The sequence below is a fragment of the Mixophyes fleayi genome, chromosome 3 (genome assembly GCF_038048845.1).
Source record: "Mixophyes fleayi isolate aMixFle1 chromosome 3, aMixFle1.hap1, whole genome shotgun sequence".
NCBI lineage: Eukaryota > Metazoa > Chordata > Amphibia > Anura > Limnodynastidae > Mixophyes > Mixophyes fleayi.
The window spans coordinates 258,604,028-258,629,404 of NC_134404.1; the positions used below are offsets into that span (position 1 = coordinate 258,604,028).

General features: G+C 39.5%; 1 protein-coding gene across 1 annotated transcript in view; it reads right to left on the minus strand.

The window, feature by feature from the left end:
• The window catches only part of PCNX2 (pecanex 2), a 433,517-nt gene that overhangs the window by 70,016 nt on the left and 338,124 nt on the right, over positions 1 to 25,377 (minus strand). The window contains exons 26-28 of the mRNA XM_075203493.1: positions 19,096 to 19,349; positions 13,066 to 13,299; positions 10,882 to 10,985 (exon numbers count right to left, since the gene is read on the minus strand). Coding sequence (XP_075059594.1) covers positions 10,882 to 10,985; positions 13,066 to 13,299; positions 19,096 to 19,349 — 592 coding nt within the window. The remainder of the gene's footprint in view (positions 1 to 10,881; positions 10,986 to 13,065; positions 13,300 to 19,095; positions 19,350 to 25,377) is intronic.

Consider the following 25,377-nt stretch of genomic DNA (forward strand, 5'->3'; position numbering starts at 1 on the left):
AAAATATCTGGACATTTCCGGAATTCTGCAACAGCATGTAGGAGTTTGCAGCAGCTACACAAACAATTTAATTTGCCCTGCCACCAACTGAAGCAAGAGATGGTAACAAGGTGGAATTCCACCTTGTATATGCTTCTGAGGATAGAGTAACAGCGAAAAGTCATTCACGCTTACATCACAAGCCATGACATTGGGAAAGGAGGGAAGGAGGGGGGGGTGTATTTTACTCAAACGCAGTGGAGAATACATTCCGTGTTGTGCAAGGTGCTAAAACCATTCAAAGTAGTCACCTGTGAAGTGAGTTCAGACACTGCTAGCTTGAGCCAAGTGATTCCCTTAATTAGACTTTTGGAAAAGCAGCTTGAGAAACTAAAGGAGGAGCTGAAACAAAGCAATTATGTTAGGTATGTCGGACTTGTAGATCAAGTACTTTCTTTGCTTCGCTAGGACCCAAAAGCTATCAAAATCTTGAAACCAGATCACTATATTTTGGCGACTGTGCTTAATCCTATGTTTAAGAGCTATGTCTTCTCTTTGTTTCCACTGACCCAGATCTCAAGTGATGTAAGGAGCTCCTGGTGAGCAAGATGACAGCTCAAGTATTACGTGACAGGACGGCGTCTCCTCCTTCAGTTTCTCACACAGCTGCTGCTAGGAAAAAAACTTAGCTTTTCCAAGAGACCCAGTGATGATGCAGATGACTCAGCACAACATTTTGATGTCAGGTCTAAACGAATTGACCAAAAACCGTGACACCTCTGCCGTAACTCCACCTGATCTTAATATCAACATCCAAAAGGACAGTGGAGGATTATTTTAATGAGAGCATAGAAATAGACTTGTGAGACAGTCCTTTTACAAGCTGGGAGGAGAAAAAGGCAATTTGTATACCCATGAACCAACTTGCTTTGCAATACCTAAGATGCCCACCCTCCAGAGTGTACTCGGAAAGAGTTATCAGCACAGCGAGGAACCTTGTCAGGGATCAGTGAGGCAACTTCTTCAAAATGTGGAAAAGATGATGTTCATCAAAATGAACTACAATTTCCATGGGGAAGTCTTATATCACCAATTACATCAAAGTACAGAGACTTATGTAATGGTGGACTCCAGCGGGGATGAATTAATAATGTGTGAGGATGATGTATACACTGATGAGGTTGAGGCTGAGGATGATGACAACACATCTTGCCACAGTACAGTTCATTAACAGCACTGTTAGCTTAGTTGCCTTAAGCCCATTGTTAGCTTGCTTTGTGGGTGCCCAAACAAACCAACCACTTCAGCCACAAAAGTGGCACTCCTTGTCGCTGAAGTGCTTGGTTTGTTAAAGTGTGTATGTTCTTTTTAAGATCCAACATAAGGGTGGGTGTGAGGCCCCAATGACAATTCCATCTTGCACCACTTTTCCTTTCAGCTACCGCTGTGTGCCAACATTACCTACATGTGCTATATACTGTTGTGTGCTTTGAAAAACTTGGCTTTTGCCAAGACACCCATTGATGATGCAGATGACTCAGCACAACATTTTGACATCTTGTCTGGTCTACTGTAAATGAATTGACCAAAATTAGTGACACCTCTGCCGTAACGCTACCTGATCCTACCAGCAACATCCAAAGAATGGTGAAGTAATATAATTATTATTTTGTTAACGGTATAAAGACAACAGTTTTATTAACAAAGAACAATGTTGCTTGCAGAAGTAATGTGACCATGAATGTCTAAATAGACGTGTATATGTATTACTCTAACCTTCCACTTTGCTGCTGTTTCATCAGTATTGCAATAAGTGCTTGTAATCTGCACTATACATCGAAGGTACCTAGCTATATTTTACGTTTTTTGGGAGATTGGGGCCAATTTGAAGTTCAGTAATGACCTTGCTTTTTGCTATGAATGGCAATGGCTCTTTCTAGTGCATTGTCTGGAACTCATGTCAGAATGATCACAGCCAATTTTTGGACACCTAGCGGATGTACTCTTCTGAAGTTTATTTTCAGTCATCCTTTCAATTGCTTCTCTCTTGTACATGTGACCACATAGTTTGTTTTTCACTGGGTTCAACATCTCCAACTGTGTTACAGGAGTGCCATCTCCTCGTCTTCATCTTCCAAAGCTTCATCTGCAGGGGCCAGTGACACACACATTTGTTTTCTCAGGTCTCTTAGCTGTTCTTTAAACTGGACATATTTACGTCCTCCATCAGGGCCTCCTCTGTATTATTCTTCTGAAGCACAGTGTATCTCTAGTGTACAAGCTCTCTTAAATCTGGGATCTCATCCGATGGGTCACGTTTTATTTTAAGTCTGGTCTCCTCAACTGCATCTATATATTGGTTTAAATCTCTGTTCAATGCAGCATATTCCAACATGACAGATTCCATGCTGCCCACATATTCCGTGTCACAGTCTGCCTGAATCAGATCTAATGCCACTACAGTTGTAATATCCATTTCCATGTCTACATAAGTTTGGCAGCTCTTCAGGGATGAAAGGGAGGTATTCACAGAGGAGAAGACAATTAAAGATGCAGCATGAGCAGACATGGTTTATAATGTAGAGTTCATTGACAACACAAACATAATCCAGATCCAAAACCAAAACACAGGTGTCAGTGAACATCTCTAGTTATAATGCCCACAACTCATCTATCCTGGTTTCAATAAACCCAAGGGTATACTCATTTGATGCAGTCAATTGTCTACTTTTCAAAATAGTATACCTTGTTGGACTATCTATTTTGTTCATAAACATTTTATGCATTTCATTTAAGACAGTGCAGATTTTATTATGAAAAAATATACAGTTTGTGTAGAAACCGTCATTATGGTGTTTTGGAAAGGTGAATTGATGCTAAAGCAAGAACCACAAAGTATTTATTGGTGGTGTTTAAAATAAAATACACACATTTGCTTTTATTTTTCTTTCTTGCAATTTCAATAAAAAATGCTTTTAGGCCATTTTATGTATATTGTTTTGGCAGTGACAGGAAGAATAAGCAAACTAATTGTCTTCTGAAAAAAAGTATAATTTTTGTGGGTACCGCACAAGACTAATGACTGATATTGATGTTGTTATATGACCAATTCCAAAGTGCCAAAATGGGCTCAGCAATGAAAGGTTTAAAAGATAATAAGAGATAGATATCTTAGATACTTTAAAATTGAAGCAATTGCTTACAAAATATATTGGGCCTGAGTCATCAAGGAACGTATTTCTCTTTTCAGCGCGTAGCGAACGCAAAAGTTTAGTGCGCCTGCTTGGTTGCCGGGCCTGTTTACTTTCGCGAATGCAAAAACTGTACGGGCGCGATCGCAAAACACATTTGCAACGAGCTACGAGTTCTGGGCGTGAACAGGGAGGTTCTGGGGCGTGGTGACGTAGTCAATTTCTCATAGGGGCGTTCCCGTCTAACTACGTCCAAGTCATACTGGTGCGAACGCAGGTGATCGCGTTTGTGGTGGCGTACGCTATGCGCCTGCCAAGGGTCTAGTTTATCTCTCATATCTGAACCACGAGCACACACAAATTATCACTGCTGATTCATTTACTGGTATGTTTGCATGATATATTTTAAGATATTACTATGGTTTCTTTGGTTGATTTGTTTTAACATTTTATTGCTTTATTGTTTTATTTGTCTTTGGACTTTTTGGGTGTTATACTTTGTTTCAGATAATAGTTACAGATAATAGTTTTCTTGTATTGGGCTGTGTAGTATTTTTTAGATTATTTTTATCTTTTGTTTACTTTATTTTTTCTTTTTTAGTTTTCCATTGACAATTGTTTGCAAGTGAACAGGATAATCCTGCTCCATTTTGAGGTAAGTAACATGGGTCTAGGTCTGCAACCTGACATAGCATAGAAGCAGATGCCATAACTTCTTATTCACCCTCTGACAATTTTTGTTTTGTTTTTTTAGCCACATTATGAGTTTGGCCAACCCACTTGTTGGTGTAAGTATATTGTAAATGTTTCCTGTGCAAATAGGAGTGACATTTTCCAAACTATGAGTTAATTGTATTTTTTTTACATCCTTCTTTTTTCAAATATAGCGTTTCTTAGAAATGGCCAGGGCACATGTGGCAGCACAGGAGGACAACCAGCATCGCCGCCCCCAAAATCAGCAAGTAACCCATCGTCGCCGACCCAGGGAGCGTGTGTTCAGGCCACGTGTCAGCCTCTTTGGCATGTCTGATGCTGAGGTGGTGCGTCGTTATCGGCTCCCGCCTCGTGTCATCCTGGACACCCTGCGCATAGTGCAGATTGACCTGGAGCCCAAGCGCAACAGCCCAACAGCAATACCGCCATTGACTAAACTTTTGGCGGTATTGCACTTTTGCGCGACAGGGTCATTTCAGACCACTGTGGGAGTCGCTTCAGGGATGTCCCAGAAGTCCTTCAGTCGTCTGCTAAAGGTTGTTCTGGGGGCGTTTGTGTCGCGTCTAAGGCAATTCATACATCTGCCACTCGATGAGGAGTCCCTGGTGCCGATAAATCGGCAGTTTTCCCACATAGCCGGTTTCCCGCACGTCATAGGGGCAGTCGATGGGACTCATGTAGCCTTGGTCCCCTTCGGTAGGAATGCTGCTAATTTTTTAAATCGCAAGCATTTCCATTCTATAAATGTCCAAGCTATGTGTGACTCCTCTCTCCATATTCGTAACCTGGTAGCTATGTGGCCAGGGAGTACACATGACTCCTTTGCCTTCCGGCAATCAGGGATGTGGGAAAGATTGCAACTGAGGCAAGGTGATGCGTGGCTATTAGGTATTTTTATTATTTAACAAACATGTCATGTATGTAGTAGTTTAAAGTGGAAATAGTAATGTCTTAATTTTGGTAGCTAAGTAGATATATTACAAAGGCACATTGCAATATCATTGAAAGGTACATTTAATTGTGATGTTTACCTTAAAATCCTACCTGGATAGCTGCCCATATGAAAAGTTTTTCTAAAAATTAAACCTTGGTTACAAATACATTGAATATGTTATGTAAGCTTCTCTGAAGTCATATCTGTGTCTAATTGCTTCTTTTGCCATTATTTGTCATCCATGTTGCCTGTCTTGTTGCCATAGATATAGTTATTTGTGTCTACAATTATGAAACTCGCTCATATTTTTAAACTTTTTCATTCTTGTCACCCCTTGTAGGAGATAACGCATACCCTTTTCTCCCTTGGCTCCTCACTCCTCTATTAAACCCACGTACGGAGCAGGAGATGGCATACAACTCCGCACATACAGCCACTAGATCGGTTGTGGAGCGGGCATTTGGTCTTTTAAAGGCCAGATTCTGGTGCCTAGATCGGTCTGGTGGTGCTCTAATGTATGCTCCATCCACTGTGTGTGATATCATAGCTCTGTGCGTGGTGTTCCATAACATCGCCATTAGGAGTGGGGTTCCTTGGGTGGAGGAGGCTGAGGTTGCTGTCCAGGAGGTGTTAGATGCTGACCCCAGCCCTCCAGAATCAGTTGATGCTGTGTCTTTCAAGCAATATGTCCTGGACACCTACTTCTCTTGTAAGTGTTTTTGTTATGTTTTTAAAAAATACAACATACATAGCTAATAAGTTTATAATTATACAATTTATTTACACAATAACAAAAACACATCAAACATACAATTATTTGTTTTTACGGGGCCTCTTTGCTGGTATAATGGTTGCATCGCTTCGAGGACGAGTCTGGCTTCTGGTAACCCGTGATATAGAAGGCAACAGTGGTGAGGAAGCAGAGGCCAGTGGAGCAGCAGTGAGTGACTGTGCAGCAGCCGACGATTGTGTGGCACGGGGTGCACGGGTGGCAGAAGGGGCAGAGATGGCAGATGGGGCAGAAGGGGCAGAGATGGCAGATGGGGCAATGATGGCAGATTGGGCAGAAGGGGCAGCGATGGCAGAAGGGGCAGCGATGGCAGAAGGGGCAGAAGGGGCAGCGATGGCAGAAGGGGCAGAGATGGCAGATGGGGCAGAAATGGCAGATGGGGCAGAAGGGGCCGAGATGGCAGATGGGGCAGAGATGGCAGATGGGGCAGAGATGGCAGATGGGGCAGAAGGTGCAGAGATGGCAGATGGGGCAGAGATGGCAGATGGGGCAGAGATGGCAGATGGGGCAGAGATGGCAGATGGGCCAGGTGGAGGTAAATAATAGTATTGCTGATTAGAATGTGAATATGGGTCAATGTCAACATATGGGTTGCTTTGTAAATGATGGTGATGCATTTGCGGTCTTAGATTAGAACCAATAGAACCTTGAGAGTGGAGCTGTTCAATATGTGAAGACGGGTGCGTGCGATAAGGCCTACTTGTGGAACGATAATCGGGTGAAGTGTAGTATGATTGATACATGGGACTAAGAGATGGAGAGAAAGAAGTAGGATAAGATTCCTGTGATATGCGTGATTGGGGATTGGTGATATACACTGCAATAAGGTCAGTGAGATGGGTAAGGGTAGTGTTGATAGAGGAAAGGTTAAGTCCATAGTGTTCACTATACGGGTGAGGCTACTGTGTAAAGTGTGCTCCATACGGGTGAGGGTTGTGGCAATATCTGTGGTATTGGACTGAATAGTGGCATTTGTGTCTCTAATACTGTGATAGCATGCGTGCAGTGATTCCCGTTCACTGACTTCTGCCTTCTCACTCACCTGATGCTCTTCCACATTACGTGGCTCCTCCACCAGCTCATCCTCTGAAATTTCTTCAGCTGTATTGGCCCCTACAAGGGGAAAAAATAAATAAATAATGCCGTCCTTAGGAAATTTGTGTGAATTTATATATTTATATATATATGTGTGTATATACCTGTAACTGTGATAGGCTCGCTGGCGGGTGGGCTACGTCCAGTGTCAATGCGGCCCACACCTTGAACCATCTCCGCATCCAAACAGGCCAATGCCCTGGTCTCCAATGCAGTCAATTCCAGCGTTGCTAGAGGTCCACCACCTGTCATGTCTTCTGTGTTCAGAAATGTTATCTTTTAGGCGGCGTTTAAAGTCTTGCCACCTGTGTGCAAAATAGACACATTAGCAGGATAAAATTATCCCCAAAATCTGGACACATTTAACAAATTTTTGTACGCTTCAATATTTACCTTTTCTGGACCTCATTAACCTTGCGTCTGATTGGAGCCATGGCATTGACCTCATTTGTAATTTCTTCCCATATTCATGCTTTGGATGGTGCAGAGAGTGGACGCGGAGTGGAGTGGAGCCTATCAACAGCCAATTCTACCAAAATGTCTATTTCATTTTTGGTGAAATTTGGCTGCCGGGTTTTTTTTTGCAGCAGCAGATGATGAGCCCAATGGCTGATTGGAGTCTTGTTCAGACATGTCTACAAATGGAAATAAAAGAAGTTTATTCCATCACTAGACCAAAAAGCAGCAGACCTAGGCCCATGTTACTTACCCCAAAATGGAGCAAGGTTCTCCTGTTTTTTAGCCACAGAAGTGATCGCAATCTAAAAAAGGAAAAAAGAAAGTGCAATTATTCCATTTCCTACGACGGTATGTCAGGTAGCAGACCTAGGCCCATGCTACTTACCCCAAAATGGAGCAAGGTTCTCCTGTTTTTTAGCCACAGAAGTGATCGCAATCTAAAAAAGGAAAAAAGAAAGTGCAATTATTCCATTTCCTACAATGCTATGTCAGGTAGCAGACCTAGGCCCATGTTACTTACCCCAAAATGGAGCCAGGTTCTCCTGTTTTTTAGCCACAGAAGTGATCGCAATCTAAAAAAGGAAAAAAGAAAGTGCAATTATTTCATTTCCTTTGACGCTATGTCAGGTAGCAGACCTAGGCCCATGTTACTTACCTCAATATCCACCAATATCAACCATTTCCTGACAGCAACAACTTTGAAAAGCCATGCAGAAATTGTCAGGGCGAACTATCGCATGCTGTATGCGATTTTATAGTGGTGCGTTCAGTTGCGTGCGCGCCAGAATGCTAGGCACGCTTGAGCAGTGATTGACAGGTCAGTCAGCCATCTTAGTACAGGTTCCGCGATGGACGTGCAGACGCACCGACGTGCACTGAGAACCAATCGGTAAGCAGGATATTAAACTGTCATTTCTGAGAGAAAATGAGGTCTGCAGTATTCTCACGTACCGAACTGCGGGTGCTGACAGCAACGTTGGACAGTTGTTTTGAGCCCGCAGGGAGGTACGTGGGAAATGATGACAAACTGCAGGCATACAGAGCCGTGCGCAGGCGTCTGCGTATGCAGGTTGGTACCCGCTGCTCCATCGTACAGTTGCAATGCCGATGGAGTGATCTGCGGAGACGACAGCCCGACCTTCTTGCAGATTTGAGGGTGGAAATTCTTGCTAGTAAGTCGCGCTCAAACACTATATAATATGGCAATGTCATTTTTTCTTCTCACAGGAAATATGGACAGAAAAGGCCTATTTTCTGACCATTCTCATACTAAACGTCTTATTTGCTATTATTCTGATTATTTCCTATTATATATATGTTAAAAATGTTAGTGTACATTTTTTCACAAATTTAATGTTATTGACATGAGTACCATTTTAGCATTCAAAGCTACCATTCGCTGCATGTATGTATGTATTCGCTGTGTATGGTGAATACATTACAAAAATACACGTAAGATAACACATCATGGTCTCCAACAGGACGCCAATGCAGCCCCCAACACCACCGCCAACATGAACAGGTAGTGACATCGGAGGCGCCAGGTGGAAGCCAACAGCCACAGGTGGAGTCAGCGGTGGTGGAGGATTCGCCGCAGTCCACTGACCTGGCAGCATCACCTCTGCTATTCCAGAGCCAACTAGAATCCACCTCTCAGCAACCACAAGTGCTGGTTGAGGAAAGTAAGTACATTACATGGTAATTTTCGTATACTTGAGTTGTGGTTTTTTTTGTCAAGACATGAATTTTTTATTTTTTGGGTAGAACATGACAAACAGTTTTCACTGCCCATTCACAGTACAAGGCATCCTAAGTTCCCACAATGGGAAAAATGTCCTCCAACCAATTCTTGTCTTGTGCGCAGGCCAACTCAGCTGGCAAGCTTTAAAAATGCACCCTAGAGGGTGAGATTCTCCTTGGCAAAATTTTGCAGAAAGTTAATGTATACACCAAAACAATATAATACTATATACTTCGTATTTCTTGTGTCTCCCCTTTCCCTTTAGGTTGTAAGCTCTCATGCGCATGGCCCTCTTTTGTTGTGTGCTCCTTCTACAGTTCCTTCACCCTCTTGGACTTCTTCGATAGGCCTGTTTTCCCTGTTTTCTTAAGCTTAGGCCTTCTTCTTGCTGATTTCTACCATCCCTTTCACTATCTGTCAGAGATAATCTGATTTGGTTGCTTCACCCTGTCACCTGTCTTTGTATCATATTGTGTCTTGGTTCTGTTTTCAGTATATGTTATGTACTCCTACATTTATCAAAATTTAATGAATTGGGCCAGTGTTTGGTTAACATTCATTTATGCACTATACCGAGCTTACAAAATGCAATGGTACAAGAACCGACAGCTAGCATTTCACCACATTAATGTATTAAGAGTGCATTAAAAAAACAAGAAAAAAAAATATAAAAAGCATAAAGAAAAAGCAAGAAAATGTAAAAAAAAAAAAAAAAAAATATCTTGAAAAAAATGTTAAATACCTTTTATTGATTTTTTTTTTGTGTTTCTTACTTAACATTTGTTAATAGTTTTAGTTTATAAATTAAAATATTTTTGTTAAAAGAAAAACTGATATGTGTGTGATTTCATTGAACAAATTTACGTATTAGCATTATACACTTAAGTCAAGCTGTTGTTTAAAAGCCAATGGAGAAGAGGCCAACCAATAGGGTCACACCTCGCATCCGGGATATAATGTGATAAGGCCCCAAAGAAATAACAGTTATGTACGTCATAACCTCTTTCGAAAACATATACTGAAAACAGAACCAAGAAACAACGTGATACACAGGGAAAACAGGGTTAGCGGCATAACCTCATTGGTGTTATATAGGTTAATAAAGTCATAAAAAAATTCCTTCAGCAAAAGACACTTAACGAATAAAATTGGATCATTGTTTATTTACAAAATAATAAGCTTCCACTCTTTTTCTATGCTGAAAACTCTGATCTTAAACAGACCAGAGATGTACTTTGTGTTTCAACAAAAGAAGGTTGTACTATAATTTACACCTATCATATAACAATTGGCTGAGAAAGTATTTAGGCGTATCCTGATCCTTTTGAGTCTCCTGGATGCAATGGACAAGTCGAAGAAGTCTGTGCAAGTCTTTGTTGAAAATCTCTGGATTGGAAACATAGGTTATTTGAATAAACTACTTAATTCCTGTTCATATTCTTTTCCTTCCAGCTCCCACCAAAGGCTTATATAATATAATATATGTATATATATATAATAAAATACATATGACATTATAAAACCATATGAAATATACATGATACACTGATATATGATATACGATTAAACAGTGACAATATTTCCATATTAATAAATTTAATTCATCAAAACTAAAACATCTTGACAGGGTAAACAAAGTAGCATAAGAAGGGGAATATATATTTTACGGTTAATTACAACCAGCACCATGATTCAACAATTGAGAGATACACCAATGATGTTACTATGCACTAAACAGCGTAGCGTTCGCTTCTGCACGTTATGCAAGTATGTGCTGGCGTGTACGGCCGTGAAGGGGTAGAATAGGAACACTTGCGCCGCAAGTCATGAAGCTGTGTATGTGAGAATACGCAGCTTTATGACTTTGGCCGTTTGCAGTCACAAAGTACGTGCATTAGTGCACGTACTTACGCTGCGCTCATTTTGCGTCCCTTAATGACTCAGGCCCATTGTGTATAGAGAAGTGCAAAAGAGTCACCTTAAAGACATGTCATGTGGTGCTGTTGCCAAAAGTTTTCTACCCAAAATGCACAGTCCAAAGGAAAGGGTTACCAGAGAAGAGTCTTCATCAATGTTCACTTTCTGAAATAACACAAGTAATATAAAACACTGTATTGAACAATTTGATAAATGGCAAATATACAATAGAAAATACAATACAATTATTTTGAAAAGCCTGATATTAGTACAGTAATGGATTTCAATATTAGTTGTCCAAGTGCTACTTTAAGTACTGTCTTAAAATATTCCTAATGGCTTTTTAGAGCGTTACATTTACATGTTTGTTTTAGCAGTATCTGTGAAAAAATAAGGAATTGAAGATAAAGACATGCTTATGCTTATATAATTTAAATGACAAGTGCATAATACAATATTTCCTGCAATATATATAATGTGAGTGAGTTCTCTGTGCAGCGCTGCGGAATTAGTGGTGCTATATAAATAAATGGTGATGATGATGATAAATGTATATATTGTTGCGGTTAGAGGCTAGGTGGAACTAGTTTGCCACCTGTTCAAACCCTGGAATATAGGATCCTTTCCGACAGGATTGAAAAGCCCAGAGTGCTCAGTATAGGCCTCAGCAATGAGCTGAGTAGAGGGACCGGTGTGAGAGCAGTGTGTGTCCTGCAAGGTAGGAACCCTGAGAGGACATGAAGGAGACATGAAGAGCTGTGTGTATCCTGCAAACGGCAGAAACGTCTGTGACAGAGGACCCTGGGAAGACAGGAGGATGTCCTGTCCCAGAAGAAAAAGAAACTGAGAGAAAAAGGATTGTGTTATCTATAGTTCATCCACTGCAGGTAAAGTGGTAAGCGGTCCACTTGATAGAGATGCGCAAAGAAGTGATTCAGCACCCACTACGGGGGGCTAAGTTTATTGTTTACTGTGAGACAACGTGATTTTGCTGCAAAACTATTGGTAATTGAAAACTCATTTATGTTCAAAAGAGTTTATCAGTAGGAGACCCTTTTTGTGCAACAAAACACAAAGCACTGGCTGCAAAACTGCTACATATAGATGTACCCTCTAGTAAATGCATCTCCAGGTATGAAATATGATTGAAAAAACATTCATAAACTGTAAAACAGATACGCCCTGCTGCACAGGGGTGAGACAGAGAATTGTGGACTTATTTAGTTAGATAAATTAAAGTATATATATATAAATCCTATATTTGTTGCTGGCCCAGAGACACTGAGTGCACAACATAAAGTCACAGAATGCCTTGGACTCCTGAAAACTAAAAGTCAGGATTTCTGTAACTCACAGTTATTACACCATATCAGATATTATTATTATTATTATTATCATTTATTTGTTAGGCGCCACAAGATTTCCGCAGCGCCATACACAGTACAAACAGTAGACTATACAGGGTAAAACAGTACTGAACAATAAAACAATACTTCAGAAACTCCAGGCAGGCTAATGCAGACGGAGCACAAGAACAGGTATGGAGACAGGAGGGAAGGGGGCCCTGCTCATACAATCTTACATCCTGAGGGAGGGTAAACAAAAATCAGGCACAAAGGAGAGCCAGTTGAAACATGGGGGAGAGAAAAGGGGGACCGGGAGGAGAGAGGGGAGAACGAGCGGAGGAGATGAGGGAGTTAAGTGGATGGTTGGTAGGCTTTGAGGAATAGATATATATATATATATATATATATATATATATATATTATGCAGCATACACATCGGAGATAAGCTTGAATTTATATATTGTGAGAAGTCTCTTTTGGCAAGAAAGCAGCATGTTTCTATGATGAGATCAGAGCAGAGAGAACGGAAAAATAAACTCTACATATACTGATGGTAAAGAAAGAGCTGTGCAGACAGTAAGAATTAAGAAGAATAGGTAACATAGAGAGGAGGGAGCTTTGGCAGAGAACAGGAGGGGAGGGTGCCAAGGCTTGGCACAGAGAAATAGGCCAATTAGTCATCAGTGGAAGTAAAACATATCTCTCTTTCCCACCCCCTTCTCTGTTGCTGCAAGATTTTAGCATACATGCAATTATAATAAAAAATAAAAATATATAAATCATTTGAAAACATATGTTACATATACAGAATTTTTCCAGATTTAGATAATATATTGAACAAAACATGCATGCAATACATACTGTATACTGTTCATTTATATCTCTTAATCAGGTTATACCTTTGTTTCTTTTTTAATACAGAACTGAATCCAGTCCAAATAAACACTGCAGAAGCTGGCTCTTGTAATACCTTGCAAACATGGAATGTAATCTTCATCAAAATTTATGTTAAACATTGCAAGATCATTTTCAACATGATTCCACTCTGTGTACGGTTGTAGTGCTTTCTGTATTGATATATCTTTCAGCCAATCCAGTAGCTTTGGGGATCTTGCTGTAAAGTATATAATGCTCTGTGGATACAATTCCAATGTCTTCTTTAAGTTAATATTACATTACTACATGTATCACCAAATATTTATATCTTAGATACATTATTACAGATACTTTATTACAATAAAAAATAAGAACCATTATTTATGGACATGAAACTTCAAATGTGGCTTGTAATTGTCTATAGCTATTAAGTATCTCAATGTAAAAAGATAGTATAACTGCATTGTATTAAATGACTAGTAAACCTAAAATACAAGACCTACAAATAACATTCAGAAATATATATACTTATTTACTGTATACATACTCTTTTAAAAGTAAACAAGCCAAGTTTGTCTTATCCTAATAATGTGACTCCTCTATTCACTTAATAAATAAGGGATACCGTGAACCCTCTCAAATTCTCTATGCTCTTTTTATATAGGTCCTCAAATCTGTGCCCCATAAATGAGATGTAGCAAGACTAGTTATTTATACTGTGGTAAGACTATATTGCATTGTTTGCATCTATGTCCGTTCTTAAGCATCCCAATATTTAATTAGCTCATGCAGAAGCAAACTAGCACTTGGTGCTGCTATTTAACTTAGTGTTTATTAGTATTTCTGATATGTTTTCCATCTCATATTTCCCTAACTGCATCCCATTAAATGTGTTTGTAGTATAAGCAGTGCTGTTTTTGTCATAGAACTAACCGGAACAGAGTATCGGCACCTTTTATCGATGGATTTTCCAAGTTTTAAAAGTAACTTTTGAACATTTGATGTTTGGTTCACGTGTACTTGAATCGCCCTGTTGAGCGTAGCAGGTTGGCGGCAAAATCATTAAAACGGTGCATGCGGGCTGTTTGTGTGTCGAGTCCGATGCATGCGTACTTTGTCCGCGTTGGTTGTGATGCACTGCTCGGCTTGTGGCGCTGCTCAGCTTGTGATTGGTCGTGTGGTCGTGCACTGAGTGCTTACTGCGGGCAGCGACCGTTATGTTTCGTTACACAACTGACATGTGTGGATGTGTGTTCAGTGATTGACTATGTGATTTGAGTTATGGCACCTTTTTTCTTACAAAAAAAGCACTGAGTATAAGTATTAACATACTCTAGATTCATAACTTCACATTTTACGTTAAGCTCCATCTGCTATTTCTCTGCCCAACTTCATAACGTGGCTATATTCCTTCTGCAGGGATATGTTACCTTCTGTGTTATTAACCATACTTCATTTAGTGTCTTTAGCAAATACGGACACATTACTCTCTAGGCCATCTGCAAGATCATTAATAAAACATGTAAAAACACAATGAACAGGCCCAGTGCCTGATCAACCAATAGGCTGATCAGGCTGCAGCCTGGGGCGCTAGGACCTGGGGGGCGCCACGCAGCGACAGCAGCATGCAAGATTTTTTATTTTACAATTATTTTTTTTACCAACTCTGTGCCCCCGAGCCGCCCCTTTTTCCGACACCACGCTGACACCGACGCTCCCGCTCACTGCCCCCTCCGCCTCTTCTCCTCTCCTCCCCTCTTCTCCTCCTCACTGGCTGTGGGGCGTGATGTCATCATCACGTCCCGACAGTGTCAGTGAGGAGCTGCGGTGCTGTGCTGAAGAACTGACTGCCGACTGGTCTGGAAGCCAGGTATGTAAAGATTTGCAAAATAAATAAAAATTAATCCAGTGCTAGGATAGAGATTTCATTGCTAGTGTAACCAGTACTTTGGTGTTTATAACGTTACTGGGTGTCTGAATGTGTAATAATCATGTGATCAAATGTAAAGGATTGTGTAGTTAGATATATCACACTAGTGGTCATGTAGTGGAAAAATCTCGATAAGGATAGCAATATAGTATAACATGTTAACATTTATATGGTTAAAATAAATTATGCACATGTACCTCACAACAATGATCAATTCATATATTGTCATTCCACAATTAGGGACCAGGTTGTAAATTCATTTTAGTTCATAACTGTTCATATCTTTTAACAATCTGGATCATATGAACAGATATGAACTGAAATGAATTTACAACCTGTTCCCTTATTGTGGAATGACAATATATGAATTGATCATTGTTGTGGGGTACATGTGCATAATTTATTTTAACTATATAAACGTTAACATGTTATACTATATTGCTATCCTTATCAAGATTTTTCCACTACATGACCACTAGTGTGATATATCTAACTACACAATCCTTTACATTTGATCACATAATTATTACACATTCAGACACCCAGTAACGTTATAAACACCAAAGTACTGGTTACACTAGCAAGAAAATCGCTACCCTAGCGCTGGATTAATTTTATATATTTTGGACTTGTATCAGCAAGATTTGGGATCATCTTGTGATTTTCAAAGCTACGTTTAGCAACACATTTCTGTCTATCTCAATTAACTTGTGCGCACTTCATCATTTGTTAATATCCGTATAAGTAAAAATTTGCGTTTATGCAGGGGCATATTGTAATAAGGGAGACAGAGTGTGCTGCAAGGGGGACAGTGTGATAAAGGGAACAGTGTATTGAGGGGGCAGTGTGATAAGGGGCACAGTGATCTAATGGCTGGGGGGAAGAGGGTCATGAATTGGCCACTGGGGTGTGATGAAATGGCTGGTGTGGGGGTGCATCATCTCTGCATTGTGTGGCATTCATGAGGATGCTCTCTAAAAATCCTAATCATTGAGGGTTTGTAATGTTTGCACATTTTCAAAACAGAATAGCTAAACGACAACAAAGCTGCAAGAACAAGCAAGACAGAACAGCAAGAACAGGTAAGAGAATCTGTCTAAAAAAATTTTGCTGGCTAATACTCCTGAATTTTCCTTTAGTGTTTTTTTTTTTTTTTTGTGTGTGTGGGGAAGGGGGGCGCCGCGGGTGTATTAGCCTAGGGCGGCCAGAAGCCTTAATCAGGCCCTGAACAGGCCCAATACTAACCCCTTTGGTCCTCCTCTAACAACCTGATCCATTCTGAATATATTCCATTTACAATAACCTTCCGGTTTCTATACTTAGTTCTGGAATTTTTATTTTATGTACAAATCTGTTATGTGAATTAGTAAGTTTTTAAAAAAGTCAAATGTATCACATCAACTGCATTACAAAAATCCATTTTGCAACACACTTCCTCATAAAAACTAAACAGATTGGTTTAGTATGAGTAGTCCATCATGGCCCCATGCTAACAAACTGTTATAAATTTATTTCCCATAATATACTCCTGGATAGCATCTCTTAAAAAAAAATTCAAATGGTTTATCCACAACTGGAGTGAGGTTAAAAGGCCTCTATACCCTAGTTATGGGTGATGAACCCTGATATGAAGTACTTAAATTTAAATTAAGAAAGAGTGGTAAATCTATTACTGAACTTAACTTCCTTAGATTTATCGATTGTAATCTTGTTAAGACGTATCTGCATATTCTCCTCACTTGAGGATGAGTAATATCTAATAGTCTGCTTAGTTTGGTACTACAAAGCAGTCTTAGTTTTGTTTCTCCTTGAATTCTCCATGTAAATTTTTCTAAAAACAGGTCACCTTTCTCATTATCTCCCTCAAGCAATCCACCTGGTCTTTTAGTTGTTCAGTTCTATCAGTTCTGATTTGGTTTTTCGCATTTATGTAAAACTTAAAATTTTATTTTAGCTTTTTAGAAATACATTTTTAAGATCTATTTGCATTTTACAGATTTTGCTACTTTCCTTTTATTAATTTAGTTAATGCCTCCTTGCTCTCTTCTATTTTTAACATTTTAAAGGCTTCCTTTTGTCCTGTATCACTTCTAAAACTTTATTTAGCCACATTGGTTTATTGTTTTATTTCTTCAATTGATGTTTTATCCATAACCTATAGTAGATGTTTCAAGATGTACCAATTGGACTATACTTTTATTTTTGAGGTCCCTATTCCAGTCTCTGATATTGAAAGCTTCTCTGGTGGTCTGATTAAACTTAGCCTTCCAGAAATTCTTGCTTTTTGTAGCTCATTGTAAAAGCTTATAACATGAGTTCCTAGTTAGATTGATAAAATTTTGCTCCTTTTTCAGAACAACTAGTTTAAGTATTCCAATTTACATCTGGGCAATTAAAAGGCCCCATAATGAGAAGACCATTCTGCTTTGCTGACTTTCCATTTACATTAATAATTGACTTTCCGTAAACTCCTTTGTACATGTAAATTTATAGAAATCCCCAATTAGTATTGTATTGGTGCATTTGTCTCCATGTATATCCACCCATAGGGACTCTGCATTTTTATTTTCCTCACAGATATTCTCCTGTACGCTAGGTCGGGATTTTACATATAAACAAACCAATTTTGATCCTTCTAATCCTCACTAAACAGACTATATATACTTCCAGTCATATCTTCCCACCCTTCTATGGGTCAACTCTGGCAAAAGTCACCCTGTGGTGATATTTTGCCACCACCATAGTTTTTTTTCACCAATACAGGTTTACATCCATAACTCGGGTTTTCTTGATCATAGTACAATGTTGGCACCTTTACTCACTTGACACCTAGAGTCCTGTGCTCACCTATTGAGAGCAGCCACCCAATGGTTGATGATACCAGTCATATTGGAATTGCCATACAGATTCCTGTCCATTAGCATGGAAAGGTTGTCAATTATATCCCTTGTTTGTGATTACCATATATAGAAATAGACAGTATCTTTCAATCATATGTATGCTATACTATCAGAAATAGGCCATAAAATGGGGATCTCATCTCTAGAACAATGACACCCCATACAACTTTACTATGGAGCACCTAACTAATCGAGACTACTCAGTATGTAAGGAATTCTGAATGGAAGACAGGTGGTTCATCCAGAACCTAATTCATGAGTGACAAAATATGTGACATCTATGGTTATTTATTTATTCATTTATTCATCTACCATTTAACCATTGACTCTTTCCATCAATTCCACGCAAGCGTGTAGTGAGTATTCTACAACAATGAGAAGCAAATTGTCAGGCACTGACTTTTTTAAAACCCGGCAGATGGTAATTTTTGTTCCATAACATTACTTATTTACAATTGCTAATTTTTCTGCCTGCTAATGAGTACCTTCAAGGTAATTGGAATGCACAGGTACTTTGGCACATCACCATCTTGGCGACTTTGAAGGAGGTGACCACTTCATTTAAATAGTAAAATTGTCCTACATTTTACAAACGAGAGGGAATTTGGATATGTGTTGCACACCATGTATCCTCCAAATATCATGTGATCAACAGTGGAACTCATATACACATGAATGGTAACAACAATCTAGGGGAGAAACTGGAAGGAGATTGCAGCACCAAATACAAGATGCACATGAGCCAAAAGAAACAGAATTAGTAAAGATACCCCGCTGTCTTTTCTCACAGATTGATCAGCCTGGCAATATTCAGAATTTAAAAGGACACGGTCTGGTGTAGGACATAGAAAATTCCAGTAAAAGTGTCTGCAAACTCTGGGACAACAACATGTTGAACTCTTGGTAAGACCTCATTATCTCCATTTTGATATTTTGAGGGACTATTGCTATTGAGATAATGTTTCCTAGCACCCATTTCAAAGGACATTTATAAATTTCCATTTGGTAGAGGAGATTCAGGGTATAAATGAAAAATATATCCACCAGATGGTAAACGCATAGCTGTACTTAAAGAAATCCCTTGATAGTAGCAGATATAATGGTATTGTTTTATAATGAGATATCAATGTTAGTCCTATGCTGTTTATGGAACTTACAGTACATTGTACCAATATATCATTATTTTTCTATCAAAAAATACAAACTGGATGAAAAGTTCTTACCTTTACATAATATTTTATGAGAATTTTCCGCAGATCAAATACCTGCAAAAGACTTGCGGCATTACTATAAATTACGCTATATCCTTCTAGTATATATTGGGTTCTTGTTACTTCCCATGTCAGCCATCTCAGGTTGAAAGCTGCATTACATGACAAGATATGTGGCAAATGGCCAGTCTGAAAGCAGCAGCATCCTTCATTGTCCTCATCACCTTCTGTTATTGCTTCCACCTCTCTTTGATGACAATACGTCCCTTTAATGAAAACAAAAATAAAAATGTTTTCTTAACAAAACATTTCCTCCCTCCAATGAATTAAACTAAATTACTTTTCCACTAACAACCAATACACACTCTATTTAACCACACCACACACACAGTTTCCTTACTGTGTTTATTACAAATGAAATAAAAAATGATCAAACCCTCATTCTTTTTTATTGCCTCACAACTGTGCATACGTTTCTACAGATTTCCGAGAGGGATCTTTTCACATTTTTGTGCTACATCAGTTTTGCTGGGACATTCTTATATCTTTTTTTACTCTACCTAGGCAAAATTTTATTTTCAAACAGTAGTTGAGTAAATAATGTTATGTATAGGACGTCTTATTCAACCTACAAAATGTACCATTCTTTTATTATGTGGCATAATTAAATACATACATTTTTAAAGTTGTGTATTTCTACATTTATTTTATTTTATTTATTTATTTAAAAAAAACAACACATTTTATATATAAAGCATTTGGTTTGTTAACATGCAACAAGATAGGGTTGGATATCACAGACATCAACTCCAATGTCAAAGCATGTAAATATATGCATTGATAGAGCAGAAGGGATAAGCTGGGTCTTGCTAGGCCAAGATCACCTCTCTCCTACAAACGAAAATTCCAATGACATTAAGAAATTTTCTATGAATTAATTGGGCAGATATCACTGTGAGATGGTAAGGCATTTCCCACATATTGTACTGGACTGAAAGTTGAGATTGTATACAATTGACAATAACTGTATAAATTTAGATTGGACTCAATTCTTCTGCATCCCAGTTACATAAGACTGAAAAAACACCAATATGTTTTTTGTTTTCCTTTTTTAACATTATGGAGGGAATTCAATTGGCCGTGTTACTGTAAAAAGTAACGCGGCCTGCGCACTATTACCGTTATTATGGTAATAGTGCGCTTACATACCACTATTACGGTAGTTTCAACGCTGGCTCTTTGCTCGAAGCTCCCTTACCATAATAACGGTAATAGAGTTATCGCAGAGCTACTTCAGGGGAAATTGAATTCCCCCCTAAGACTGTTTTTTAATTCTTTATTTTGAATGGTCAAACATTAAAAGGCATATAAAATACGAAGTATGAAGATTACAGTGTGTACGTATAAGGACATTAACATTGTAGTCTAATCCAGAGAAGGCGTCCTCAGAAAACTTGGGATATAAATTGACCATATTTTTGTTATTTTTGCTTTTCTTTAAGTATAACAAGCAATAAAGAATGGGGGGGTGAAGAAAAATTTGAAGGAAAAGGAAGGGAAGACCACAAAGGTTCATGCAAGAGTGTGATCATAAAGAAGGTAATATGTAAATGTTAGAGAGTCAAAGGGTGGCAGAGCAGGAGTGGAATCCTGATCGCCGCACATGGATCACTATGAGGTCATTAAGGGTCAGAAGGGAACGAGCACTCTGCAAACTGCCAAGGAGCCTATACTTGATTGAAAGCGTAACCTCTGTCGTGTAAGTAGTAAGTAATCTCTTCCATGGCTGCCACATGCCATATTTGCTTTTTAAGGGCAGAGAGAGATGGAGAAGAGCTGCGTTTCCAATTAAGGGATATAGGGGATTTGGCGGCTGTGAGGATGTGTGCAGTCAGTTTTTTAGAAAATTTATCAAGGTCCGGGGGAGGGTAACAAAGGAGAAAGATCCAAGGGTTCTTCGCAACGGAAGCTTCAAATAGAGTATTGATAAAGCCATGGATTGCGTCCCAGAAGGGAGCGATAACTGGGCAAGTCCACCAGATGTGTAGCATTGATCCCCTGTGACCACAACCCCTCCAACAGTCAGGCGACGAGGAGGGGAACATTGTATGAAGTCGGGTGGGGGTATAATACCAGCGATAATAAATTTTATAGAATGTTTCTCTTAGTCTGGTCGATATGGAGCTTTTGGTTATCCCCAGTCTCATGTCCTCCCAGGCCTCTTCATCCGGAGGGGGGCCAAGATCCTTCTCCCAGTCAACTTCATGTGAGAGCTGAGGGTGGACAGTGGAGTCAAGAAAGATATTATAAAGTTGAGATATCTTACTTTAGCCATGGGGTGGTGCTTGCAAAGGTTCTCGAACGGAGTGAGGGGACGTAGTAAATATTTGGGTGGCAGGGATCGTAAAAAGTGGGTGATTTGAAAGAACTCGAAGGGGTTAAGTGTTCGGGCTGGGGAGCGAGACTGGAGTTCCTCTAGTGGAAGCTACTCCCTAAAACTTTTAATTGTACGATGAGGGACCTGTAAGATAAGTCTTTGATTTACTATTGTGAGTGCCACAACAGTTTGAACTTATTGTGATTTTTGTTTCAAAGTGTCAAGTAGAATGACCAGCCAGACAAAGCATTTACTATACTTTTATTGCACTCATATTTACATTCTTTTTAACCACCCCACAGGCAGCATCTGGCCAATAGACACACCAGGTGGAACAATACAGGAAATTACTCTTGTCACTATCTCTAAATTTATTGAATGAATATTCTTCACCTACACTTGACCAGAACACTGATCTTGGCCATGATTTCTAACAGCTGCATCCTTGTAGCATTTCACTATTTTACCATAAAAAAAATGGAGTGACCAGTACATTTTGCTTATTCCTGGAGCCAGAGTCCACCACTACAGCAGAGGAGAGCAACCTCTGGTTTGGGACCCAAAGTGGGGTCCCATGATTTGTTTTGGCATCTCCTGGCTATAAGATATGCTATACATTTCATTGGTAAATGTCTGTTTTGAGATCCCACTAAAATGGTACACTGGCAAATGGAGTATCAGATTAATGGCAAAATGTCACTGGCACTTTCCAAGCTAAAAAAAAGAAAAGAAAAAAAAAGATAAGGCACCTATGCAGTAGAGGCCAAGAGGTTCAAGGTGCAGCCTCACACAGAAACTGTTGGAACATGCAAGAATGGTCATTGGAGAAGTACATCATCTATACGAGTTCCAGCAATTCCTGATGTTGCTCAGCACAACACTAACAACCCACCACTCTTCCTCCTGCTCTCTCTAACCATCTGCTGCTTCTGAGATGGGCAGAGAAATTGTGAGTGATCGGGGGATTCGGGATGAGACTCCTGCCATCAGCCTTTATAAACCTGCAGCATAATGGTAATAAACAACTTTAAAAAAAAACAGTAATTGTGATGAAACGTGTCAGTATACTTATCAGATGATAAACGAAGGGCTGTGAATTTCCACTAAAGTAACTCGACCGGAACAAAGCAATCATTATAGGAGATGCAGAGCTGGAGATTTATGCAGGAACACCTGGGCAAGTAAGACCGAGGCTAAAGAATTACTGGAGTACCCAGTGTCAAAGTCGTATAATTGGATGAACGAAAGTATTTTGGTTAATATTGTTTTATTGGTCGATTGCACTCAGTATGCCACGCTACACCTGGCATACGGCGATCGCAAGGTAAAATACGCACGTACACACTCGCATTACAACATTTAGTTATTTATGTAATTCATATTTATATTGGATCCGTTACACAGTCATTTATGAGCAGATAGTATTTAGTTTATTATTAGTTTATATAATATGATTATATGTACACTTCAGTGTTATTTAAGGTTCAGGTAATAGGAAAGGTGTCATGTCTAGTATCATATTAAACCCCTTTTCATCAGCAGCTGTCCGGTGCATTCGGCGAAGAGATTGCACATTGCATACTCTAGTTATTGATGTTAGGGAATAAACCTTTAATATGATACTGACCATAAAATGCTAATAGACTAATTGTAACTGTTGATTCAGACGGGAAGAATAGAGCTCATCCCCTGGAGAGATGACCCCCACCTTTGGATTCCTTAGATTGAAGCAGCCTATGACCTGTTTACCCTGGACCCATCTGAAGTCTGGACCTATAGAAGCAAGCCACGTCATCTCTATTGTTCACTCTGTAACACTGACTGTATATATAATCATAGCTGCACCCCCACTAGCCTCAGTCTACTCTGACCACAGTATTCTAAACAGATATACGGTCCACTGCGGCCCGTGGTAGCGCAGCGGTATGTATGTATCTTTGGTATTGGCTGTACTGTACTGTATCATAATATAATCATGTATTGAACTGTTAAACTTTGCATCTGCTAAAATAAATCACTTTGTGCGTTAGAAACACATACAATCGCTTGGGCAATGCTTATTTGAAAACGATAGAATTACTTTAATACCAGATGATAAAACAACCTATCCTGAACATTACGTATGTCTTCTGTAGCTCGGTGTCACATGCCGGGCGATCGGGCTGCACACCCGATCCCCGGTGCACTTACCTGGTCCTGTCGACAGCTCCCTCTGTCCCGGCCGCCACCATCGTCATTTGCGCTGACCCGATCTATTTATTCCCTCTGCTCCCTTCCTATTGGATGATGAATTTTGGCTCCAAATTCAAAAGGCACCTCCTCCTTATGTTTGGTACCTGTTCTTTTAGTTACCTCTCCAGGGCACAACGTGGTTCCATTTTCTCCTGCTGTGTTTTCTCCCTTCTGGTGGACTGCATTCCATTTCTACCTGTTGTCCGCAGAGCTGACACTCTACGAATAATTCATTGCCATTCCAGTGGTAAACTGCTGACTGCAGAGCTGACACTCTACAGAGTACTTCACCACTATTCCAGTGGTAACCTGTTGTCCGTTTATGTTTGAGATCATTTGGGGAAAGTCTATCTCCTAATAGAGTGAAGTGGGGAGATACTAATATTGTCTGTGGAATGTGACTCACTATGTACTGACAAGTACTTACAAGGGTTATGGAATATAAGTTCTTTTTATAGAAGCTGCCTTGCCTATTGAAGTATATTGGTAAGGTTAGAAAGATCTACTGATGGTATTGCTATGATACATACAGTAAGGGCTAGATTTACTATCAGGCGTGTTTGTAAACCCGCCGACTTTCGGCGGGTTTGGCGGCGGTTTAGCCATCGCCAGATTTACTAAGGCTAAACCCGCTGTCCAAACGGCCAAAAATGATGTTTCCAAACCCGCCTCTGTATAAAGCGCCATGACGGTTTCAACAATGTTCTACATACAAACAGCCGGATTTACTATTAGGGGGTTTATAAAGCCGCCGGAAAACCGCCATTCAATAGACCAAAATGAAAGCGCTGCTTGTGAGCAGCGAGATTGTTCAAACAGTGTGCTGTTTGAACTATTTAGCCATTTCTAACATAAGAGAAAGAGCCATTTTGTGCAAAGTTTCCTCCTTTAGGATTGTATATGGGAAATGGGCAAACTGGCATGTAATTTGAGGTTTTTTGTTTTTTTTTCCCATCCTGTATTATTGAATCCTATTTACTGATGTAAAGGTTTACCGGCCACTCCACGTGCATTTAAAGTGCGTATGAATCTGGAATCTTTGCCTGATGTGGACGTAGTACCAATGTTTTTACTCATGTAAACCAGGTTCCTAGATATATTTGGTGGGGTGCTTATGTATGCACCTGTTAAGGTGTCTGATATTATCCTGGCTTGCTGTCTGATACATAATCTAGCTTTACATCAACTTACCCCACCGATTATTGCTGTACACAGTGAACAAGTAGGGGCCCGTGTCCCATTTGGTGATGTGCAGAGCACACAGGGGGGAGGCAGATTTGAGACCGTCTCATTACAAACTACTTTAAATGTAAGTGCATACAATAAAAAACATATATTGGTTTTTGATTTTATGTCAGTGCAATGGTTTTATTTATGGAATATTTTAATAAAATTGGACCCTTTAAACAGAGGATAGTGTGTACTGTGAATGTTGTAATTGTTAAAATCCCTGGAAAGTGACAGTTAGAGGTCAATGTGTACGTGAAATTAGTGCATCGTTTTAAAGAAAACAGTATACTCTTGTTTAATGGGAAGAAAAGAAAGAATGATATGAATGAAATATAACTGCATTTATTGCATTACAACATAATAAAAGAAAAAGTATAACGCTTACACAAAACATTCCCCAATAATACATTTTTTGCCCTAGCGCCGTCTTTTCGCTGGCATATCACTGTGCTTAG